A 9,608-nucleotide genomic window follows, 5' to 3' on the forward strand; every position below is an offset into this window, starting at 1 on the left:
TGCACCAAGCCTGCTTGGCATCCATCCCAGCCCCCCCTATATCAGGCTGCTCCCCCCTCAGCCCCTGTCTCTGGCCCTTGACACTACGCAGAGTAGGAGTACGCTGCTAGGAGCTTGAGGGATTTTCTTCCCTCCATCCCTATGGTATTCCCAGAACAATTTTTATCACACTTTTAATTCCCACGTTCCTGCTTGCCCCCATGCAGTGATTCAGTCCAGCGCGCTGAGCTGGTGGGTGAATTCCGCCATCTCCTCACATGTCTCCAGGGGAGCAGTCAGGTTGCACTGGGTTATACTCTCAAGTGCTATTTTTCTGGCTATGGGACTGAGGTTGATGGGAGGGAGGTGGAGAACTCTTTGCCTCGGTCTTCACTGAGTGCCCAGGAGAATGGCTAACCAGAGGGTCTGGGAGCACTTCTGAGGTCTGAGAAGCTCCAGGCATTTTTTTGTCAGAAAAACCAGACTTCTAGCAGTTTAAGAAGTGTTTCTCTCTTGAGAAAAATCATAGTTACCATAACAGTCATTTTTGTCTCTTGCCTTGTCTTTTAATGAGACTGAAATTTACTACAGATACTGTTGCTTTTTTCCAGGCAGCTTCCCAGGAAGCACCAGGAGTCAGTCCGTATGTCTGCAATACCAAGATAGCACTTGTTTTAATTCTATTTGGTGGTTTACGCCTGGTTTTAAAGGCCTCAAGTTCCTTCTCTTCTACACCAGGATAGAACTGAAAGCTATTAATTAATCCTGTAGGCTCACTCTCCCTCTGCTCAAGCATGTCATTGTAGTGATTTAAAACAAATTAATTGCTGCCTCTGCCTTTCTAACGTGCTGGTGTGCTCAGTTCACAGATTAGTTACCTACATCTTTGTCTATGAAGACCTAATATCCTTGACCTGCGGTGCCATTATCATCTGGTATTTTGCCAGCAGCTTTGAGAAGAATGTTGGCACTGTGAAGCACTGCTTCCTCACCATCGCGTTTGCCATCCTCTCTGCCCTCCTGTACCTCTTACTCGAAATTGTTGTCTCAAGGGTGTCAGAGGTGGAAGATGCCAAAGGATTCATGCCAGTAGCTTTTGCTACATTGGGTGTGTCCACCACACGCTCACGGATGAAGAAGACTCTGGTTTTTGGAGTTAGAGTTCCAGTGGTGCTGGTGCCGTGGTTTATGCTCTGCATAGCATGGTTTATCCCCCACTCTTCTCTCTTGAGTAACCTGTGTGGGCTCCTAGCTGGGGAAGCCTGTATCCTTTTGAAGTGCAAAGCCCTGAACCAGAGTGGGATCCCTGGTTCACGAGGGGGAGATGTGCTGTGGTTCTCATTGCCGAAATGCACTGGCTTTATGGTGTTTCCTGGGCTCTTGTTCGGCATTAAACTCTCACTGGCTTTGCCAGTCCTCATCGAACCCAGTCCGGCATTTGTTTTTCACCTCATGCTTCCACTTCGCCTGTGGCTTTAATGCGCGCAGAGAACATGGAGCTGAGAAGGGTGATGGCCTGTCAAGATGGTGCTGGGTAGAACTGGGAGAATTCTCCAGGGAAAATCGTTTGTGGCCAGAAGGGGACTGTGTGTGGCTGATTAGAAATTAGTGTGTTTTGTCTGTAGTCCTCTTTAACATGCTGCTGACTTCAGATGGTCTTGGCTACTGTTTCTGCTTGGATTTTCCAGAGTCAGTGGGCTCTAAGCTGGACCGGGTGTTCCCTTTCAGTCTGCTAAAGAGGATACCAGGGCTGAAATATATCCCAGGGTCCTTAGCAGAGAGAAGAGCCTTCAAAAGCTCCAAGTAAGTAGAGGACTTCCTGTGAAAGATTTTATGATATGGGGGAATTTTGAGGCATAAATGGAGGCATTAAATAGCCTTTAAAAGCTGTATTGTGCTTGTCATATTCATATCCTGAGTGTTAGGGGGAACACACTGACTCGTTTATGTTACACTAGTGACATTACAATGACTAATACATTATCACACATTAACTCAACGAGGTCTTTCAGTGAAAGCTAAATTGAGGTGAAAGATCTCTTATTTACGGCAAGGGCAGTGTGTACACATGCAAAGGTATTGCAGCTCGGCTGATGTGAAGTTAAGTTGTGCAGTTCTGCCCTAACATTAGGACTTATGGCATTTATTCCTGGCTGTATGGCTCCCTGGGGCGTGATCTTTATCTTTCTTCTCCCCACCTCACCTCCCAGGAATGCTGTGAAGTGAATTGTGTCCAAATCTATGCAGGAGCAGAGCATTACAAATTAAAGATGTCACTTAGGAAGTTCAATGTAGGCCTTTCAATGCTTGTTTTCAGTGTCAAGGCGAGATTGCTTTACCAAAAAAAAAAAACCCCTTGGGGCCTGTAGCTGATGTTCAGGAATGGTTTAAAGTTTGTGTATATCACAAGCCATGAGAACTCACTTGTATTCTAAAAAGCTTGGAAATGTAGGTCAATTTTTTCTGTATTCTAAGATGTCATTTCAGTTTCACAGAGGAAGGATATTTTTCTATTAAGGGTTAAATTCTATGTATTGTTTAAGCCATCAGCTCACTGTAAAGCATTTCTTGAAGTGGAAGCATTCCCAAGTGATTGCATCTGCCCTCACCCATGGGAAAACCATAAAACAAACCCTTGCCTGCAGCAGGAGTGTACCCCAGATCCATTAGGGCACTCAAACGTGTGAGTGCTTGCAGGCGAGGCCAGGCAGATCCAACATCATTTGTGTTTTTACTCTCTCCCATCTGTGCAAGTGGTGCTTTCGGAAGGAGGGACTGTCTCGCTTCATGCTGAGCCTGTGTCTGCATCAGTCTAGTGCTTCTGCTAATGACTGTTGTGCCCAGCCTCTCAGCCCTGTGTCTAAACCTGCTTTCTTTAGGTGACGTGACGTAAATAGACTGTTCTGGCTGAAAGGTATTTTCATAAACATTTGACTATCAAGCAGGATGTGGGAAGGTGTTTTCTAGGATGTTTCCATTTCTGCAGCTAAATTTGCATGTCTCTGTGTCATAGGCACAAGTTCTATATGTGCTTCTGGGGCTTAATTTTTATTATCTTGATTCTTATTCCCAAGTAAGAGCTCTTGATGGTTTGGGTTTTGGATTTTTTTACATTTTTGTAAGACTTCAGGCATCAACTTGCCACCAGACAGAAGACATTTCTAGAAGATCCAGGCTTTGGCATCATGTTTGTGTCCAGAAATAAAAAAAAAACACCACCAAACCAAAAACCCAAACAAAACCCAAACCCAAATCTACACCCCAAATAAAAAAAAAAAGTCCAAGCCTGAAAACCACTGCATGAGCCAGTCTCTTATTCTGGCAGGGAATCTGGCAGTCATGGTCTTCATGAATATTGTCTTGATTCTCAGCACTCATCTTAGTGTTGTGCGTGGGCTGAGCAGTACTCCTGAAGTCTCTGGGGCTTTGGCTTCTAGGCAGATTGCCTCTCTCTTCATACGTTTCGGCAGGATGAGTCATGCCTTCTGTTGACAAAGGCTGTTTCTAGACCTCGCTTCTGAATGATTAATTTTATTTGTAACTCTCTCCTCCTTGCCTTTTCACTCTATACCCTGGGCTCTTGCTTGCACCAAAGGCCTTTATGGCTTCTTGAGAAATAACTCTTGGCAGCTGTGACTTCTCCTGATTAATAACATAGCAGATGTGTTGTTCAGTGGAAGGCAGGGAGGATGCATACAGAAATCTTAAACCACATTGCACTTTGGCTTGCATGTTCCCTGCACGAAGAGACTTGGGGCCAAGAACCACACTTGCTCAGTGGGTGTGGAATTGGTGTGGGCTGGGAGTGGGGACATCTGTCCTGGGAGGCCAGTAAACCTATTTTTACTGAAGTGTAGTCAATCTTCTTGTAGTGAATCTCTCTGATAGATTGCAGTGACCTTTCTGAGCTCTGGTCAGGAGGAAATCTGCCCCCAGGGCACTTCCAGCGCTCATTAGGCAATGCCAGTTCTGAACACAGTGTAACCTTCTGTTTTCTTCCTGCCCAGGATTACCCCTGCACCAGGCACTTACCCCACCCAAAGCTACTACTGCTCTTCAGCTCCAGCTCTTCCTGCTTTCCAGATGCAGCACCCCAATGTTCAGAGCCAGGGCTTTCAACACACCTGCGCTCCGGGATATGGCAATGCTCTGGAACACGAGGGATCTCAGCACGGCCATGCTGCAGGACACAGCCTCACTTCTTCCCCCTACCAAGCCAGAGGTGCCTTCGGAGAGTGTTATGTGCAGGCCCACGCTGGAGCCTTGCCTGGACAGTGCTGCCAGCTGAGCAAGTTCTCTCCCCCACAGCACGTGTGCCCAACTGATCCACAGACACCTGCAGGCGTGGGCCCCCTGGCAGGCGTTCAGCAAACATCAGGGTCTCCAGCAGCCACAGTGGTTCCTGTTTCAGCTGAATTTTCAAGAGTCCAGGTGTACTGATCCTCCAGAAAGCAACAGGACTCTCATACTGTGGCAGGACCAGTGTGTGACCCTCATGCAGCAGCGCATTGCTGGCATCTTTGCTGTATCTGGGGTGACTAGTGGAACGGGTCGGTAGCTCCAATGTAGGCCATTCCCTTACTCCCTGGCACAGGCTTCTTTTAATTATATTTCCTTTATAATTTTTTTTTTTTTTTACTTTTTGATATTGCTGGGGGATGGGGACTGTATCACCTCTGTGCGTTTCTCATTCTTTTGGAGTCTTTTCATTGCTGTTTAGCAGCTGCCTTTTTCCATGCTGCCACTAGAGTTACAGTGCATCAGCTCCCTGACTCAAGCTAGGAACCTCATTGTCAACACACTGGACTAATCTGGCATTTAACTAGGCTGCAGCAATAAGGACATGTCCCATCTACACTGAGACTCTTAGCCTCCTATCTTGTTTACAGGTGTGATGTAGCTAGGATCCAAAAGAGCTTGGTATCATGGAAGCCTTAGTTTATAACTTAATATTTGAGTGGAGGAGGACAGATGTCTGTTAAACCAGGGCTGGGGCAAGAGGACAGAATACCCTTTTCTGCCCCCCAAAACACAGCTCTAAAATGCTGAAGGTCCTTCTTAGCTCCAGTCTGCACATGTGTCAATGTGTTGCCTTGGTTTTCTGATAGCGCTGCACTAGCTCAACCTGTGTTGCCAGCATTTGTTGATGAGGCAACCTCAGATTCATGCAAAGTAGTGGAAAACTCTTCAATAAGGGATTTTGGCAATTTGTGGAGCAAATGTGTATAAATCCAAGGAGTTGTGAGGGACCTTAACAGTGGGTTAGAAGAATTAACTGGAATGCAGCAATGCCACTGGGGGTGTTCACGCTGCTCAGCTTCAGATGTCTCACCCACCAATATTAGCACAATCTCTCTCTGTTTTCTTCAGAGCTGGTGGAAAGGTGTGTGGGAGAGGGGAGTCATCAGCAAGGGATTCAGAGCAGGATGCAGTGTTTGGTGCCTGGGGCAGTAACGAAGGAGTTTGGTGAAGTTGGTGGGACTCGAGCTTTATTTCCAGCCACTGTGCCGTGCCCAGGCGGAATCTGCTGTCTCTGTGTCTGTAAATCAGCCAGGATCTCAACTGTTGCCCTTGACTCTTTGCTTGGAGTTTTGTTGTGCTCCAAAAAAAAAAAAAGTGCTTCATGACGCACAAAGTGCCATTACTGCTTTTGGGGATGTTCTTGCGGTGCCTAACCTGTCTCCCAGAAACCGTGATAGCCGCGGGGCTCTTCCATGCTATCCACGAGATGGGGTCACAGGCAGCATTAGCAGCTGCATGCTCCAAACCACATATGTGCCTCTCTCTTTTTTCCCCTCTTCAGTGTCCGAAGAAGCCCTGTGTTGCTGTACAGCTGCTTACTTCTCCAGCAGCCCTTCTGGGATGACTGCCACAGCTGCGTGTGGCCTCGGAGCGCCTTGCATTGGGGGAAGACCAACGTGTACGCTCAGGACTTAGACCTCAGCTGCACATTAGTAAGAAGCTCTGCTCACAAAGGTGGGCATCCCTGGGCAGGGGCTTTCTGCAGGAGGATGCAGCAATTTGGGAACCAGCCTGGAGTTGGTGGGAGGTCTGGAGTTTGTTAAGGGACAGAATTGACCAGATGTGGGTACCGCTAGGTTTGCTTTATTCACAACTCGGAGTTGGGCCACCAACCTCAGTGAATGGCGAATGGCCAACAGAACCCACTCAACTTCTGTGGTATCTCTAAGTCTATTACCTAAGGACCAAAGTCTTTGTACATTTCTACTCAACCTTTCAGTTCCTAAAACTCATCATTTATTAAAGTCCACCACAATCTCCTGTCTCTGCTGAATTCTTTTCTGTTTCCAATTCTTGTTTCAGGTTATGGGTCATCTCTGGGTTATTGTTCTATTAATCTTCTCCTGATCTTGTCTTGCACAATTCTGAGAAGGACTTTGAGATGTTGTATTAAAAGCTAAGTTAAAGCAAGCAGTTTCCACACACTGTATTTCCCCTATCTAGCAAAACCACCTGTGTTTATCTAATTAATCATCCTTTGTTAAAACTGCCCCTACATAATTAGCTTGTCTGGGTTTTAAACCAGCCTTGGCTAGGGGCTGTACAGGGAGTAGGCTGAGAACGAACACTCTGGGCCTATTGAGCAGCACTTTGGCTGTACATACCTAAACTCATACTAGGATTACATAAAATTCTTTTACAAGTTGATGGCCTGCTCCATCTCATCCCTGATTGTTTTACTCCTCCATGGGATCACAAATGGACTTGGTTTCATGGTCCTGCTTTTCCTGAACTGCTGACAGCAATTGCTTTGCTTTGTGTTTAGTGTAGAGCAAGAACAGGATATGGTGCTTGTTTGGAACTTACAAGCGTGTTTTTAATACTGGGAAAGAAACGCTAGAGAGAATGTTGAAATGTTGATACTCCACTCTCATTAGTGCCTTGATTTCCCTCCTTATGAGATCCTTTTCTGTAAACCTCAGAATTTTATCACAGTGTTTTCCAGAAACGTGCAGAAGGGTTGATGAGGACTGGTAGCAATCACAAATGTTGTATACCTCCAAACTGTAAGCTTGAAACACAATCTGAAAGACAAACTACTACGTCTCCTGGTTTGCTTTCAAGTGGGGAGCTGGTGTGTGCCCCTCGGGGTGGTGGGCTGGGTGCGATGGGGACTGTGGGGCAGGCTCGGGTGTCTGATGGCTGCTAGCTGTGGGGCAGGCTGGTGACGAAAGACGTGCACTGGGGATGAGTGGTACCGCACACTGGAAAATACCTGTGGGGCTGGCAACCGGTTCTTTTTTCTTTCTGACTCTTATCAGTTGATCTGGTAAGAGATTCACTCTCCCTGCAGAGCTGTCAAAGGGATGGCGTGTTTCCAGTGAGTAGTTTCGCAGCTTTACAGTGGTGAAGGAAGCCCTGGCCTGTAAGAATGAACCTAGCATCACTGCTGGCAGTGAGAACAGCCCCAAGCCTGGCTGCTGTGGGGAACAGACAGCAAACGTCCTTCCAGGAGGTCAGGTGGGCCCCTTGGCCCTGGCAGCGGGGGGACATGCCCATGTGTGAAGGAGCAGGTACCAGCCACCAACCTCTCCATGCTGGGACAGGGCAACTGCCACAGCCTTCCGGGTGAGCCCTGGGCATGAGATGTGGTGGGATGAGCACAAAACCACAGCTTGGGTTTTTTTTCCTTCTGCTCCCAGCTCTTTTGTGAGCTTCTTGGTGACCCTGGCAGATCGCTTGGACTCTGATCTGTACAGCTTCCACCATGTCCCCAGGGCTGTTCTGAGTCCAGCTGCACGACTGCCACAGTGCCTACCTGTCACTTGCAATGTGTTGTACCTATGTTCAGTGGCCTTCAGACAGATGTTTGCAAAGATTATTTTTCCTAGTGAAGTCCGTTCACTGCCTTTCCTGAGGGCAGCCGTTTTACAGTGAAACATCGCTGTATAAATCAGCCGAGGACCTTCTGCTTCTCCAGCAGTAGAGTCCAAGCAAGCCTCAGTTCCCCAGGGCTGGTGGCAAACTCGTAGCTCCTTGCCCAGGGAAGGGAAGTTGCTGGGAGAGAGGGAGGGAGTTGAAAAAAGGAATTGAATTTGTAAGAGAGGGAGGTAAAAATCATCAGCTCATTGGGCTTTGGTATTTGCCTAACTAAGCTCACAACGTTACTGATCGCACGTTGCAGTACCAAGTCATTTCCTTGGAGGGGAGATAGAGAATTAAAGTTCCTAAGACCGGGGGAAAAAAAAAATTAAAAAAAGAAAATCAATAAATCCCCAGCTCAGCCTGTGATGGCTTCCCATGGGGAACATGCTGTCCCTAAAGGTTTGCTATTTTTTGCCTATAATGCACCTACTGGTGCATTCCCAGTAAAACTGCCAATTCTTTCAATGTCAGGATTGCATCTGCCCCGGAGGCAGGGTGCACAGTGAGTCCAGAAAGCCCTTTGGGTTGCCCCTGGGTCCTCAGGGGGTCACTGCAGAGTGGCGAGAGTCTGGGGACAAACGCTGGGAGCTGAGCCGGCTGTTCCTCCATGCTCCGGGTAGTGGTCCTGCCATGGGAAGGATGCTCTTGGAGAGCCCCGCTCCATGTCCTTCATTCTTTTGCACCCACCATGGTGCAAGAGAAAAGGAGTCGGGGGTACATGAGGAAAGCAGAACCCACTTGGACCTACATCACTGCCCCATCCAGGAGCAAGGGGGAGTCCTGCATTGTGGGGGGCCCTGGCAGGAGACATTGATGCCGGAAGAAAAACGGGCCTGTATTTCTTTGCTTTTCTGTTAGTCATTCATTTGTGGCAAAGCACACGCATGCAGTTATCCTGCACTGGGGGCCAGGTTACCTGTACTAGGGCCAGGATGCTGCCAAACACTACCTCTGTGGCTGTCCCACTGCGTCCTGGCTTGTCTGCGGGCACTGGGGAGGCTCCGTGGCCAAAAGTTCAGCCCCAGCCTGTGCTGGGGATGGAGGAGAGCCAGAGGCGTGAGCTCACACACGCCCCGTGGCGAGTGGAAGAAATACGTGTACAGACAAAGCACTGACCCAACAGGTCCCTGCGGGCTGGCCAGGCTTGGTTTCCCCGTCCCCCTGGGGTGTTTGGGCTGCGTGTGATGAGATCCCAGCCCCTTCCCTGCCGGGAATAGAACGGGATGGCCTGTGCCATAATGCCTGCCCTCGCTCCGGGCATCTGATGGGCTGGGGATGACCCCAAACCATGGACCAGCTCGGTCCTGTTATCCCCTCAGGGCTGGTGCGGTGTGTCCTGGCCACTGCAATCTTTAACCTGTGGCCATTCACCCCACAGGGGATGGTGATGGACCGGAGTCACCCTGGGGAGCTTCCGCGGGGTCGATTCCAGAGCCGATGCGAGCGGCAGCAGTGCCCGGGAAGCCGTGCACCCATGAGCCCTTTGCTCAAGTGCCATCATGACAGGGAGTGAACCCGCAGCCCCAGGCATCACTGCCCAGAGCCGATGCCTTCTGGTTCGGTGCCTCCTCCGCACACCGCTCCTGGTCCGGCGCAGACTTTGGACCTTCCCCGAGGATTTTATTGACTCTGATGCAAGCGTCAACGCAGTGATAGCGGCAGGACCATGACCTCGGACGTGACAGCGCCTGGCCGGCCGAGGGAGGGGAACCAGACCTGGGGTGACCCCACACATGGTGCTG

General features: G+C 49.0%; 1 protein-coding gene across 1 annotated transcript; it reads left to right on the forward strand.

Moving 5' to 3' along the window:
- Nucleotides 1-848: 848 nt before the first annotated feature.
- On the forward strand, nucleotides 849-9,379 carry RHBDD2 (rhomboid domain containing 2; the record flags this gene model as incomplete). Its single annotated transcript, XM_009703483.1, has 4 exons — nucleotides 849-1,243; nucleotides 1,632-1,782; nucleotides 3,987-4,077; nucleotides 9,245-9,379. Coding segments are annotated over 4 exons (772 nt in total), but the record flags the coding sequence as incomplete, so codon positions are not given.
- Between the last annotated feature and the right edge of the window lie 229 nt (nucleotides 9,380-9,608).

Source organism: Cariama cristata, unplaced genomic scaffold (assembly GCF_000690535.1).
Source record: "Cariama cristata isolate BGI_N322 unplaced genomic scaffold, ASM69053v1 scaffold18517, whole genome shotgun sequence".
In the NCBI taxonomy this organism is placed as follows: Eukaryota; Metazoa; Chordata; class Aves; order Cariamiformes; family Cariamidae; genus Cariama; species Cariama cristata.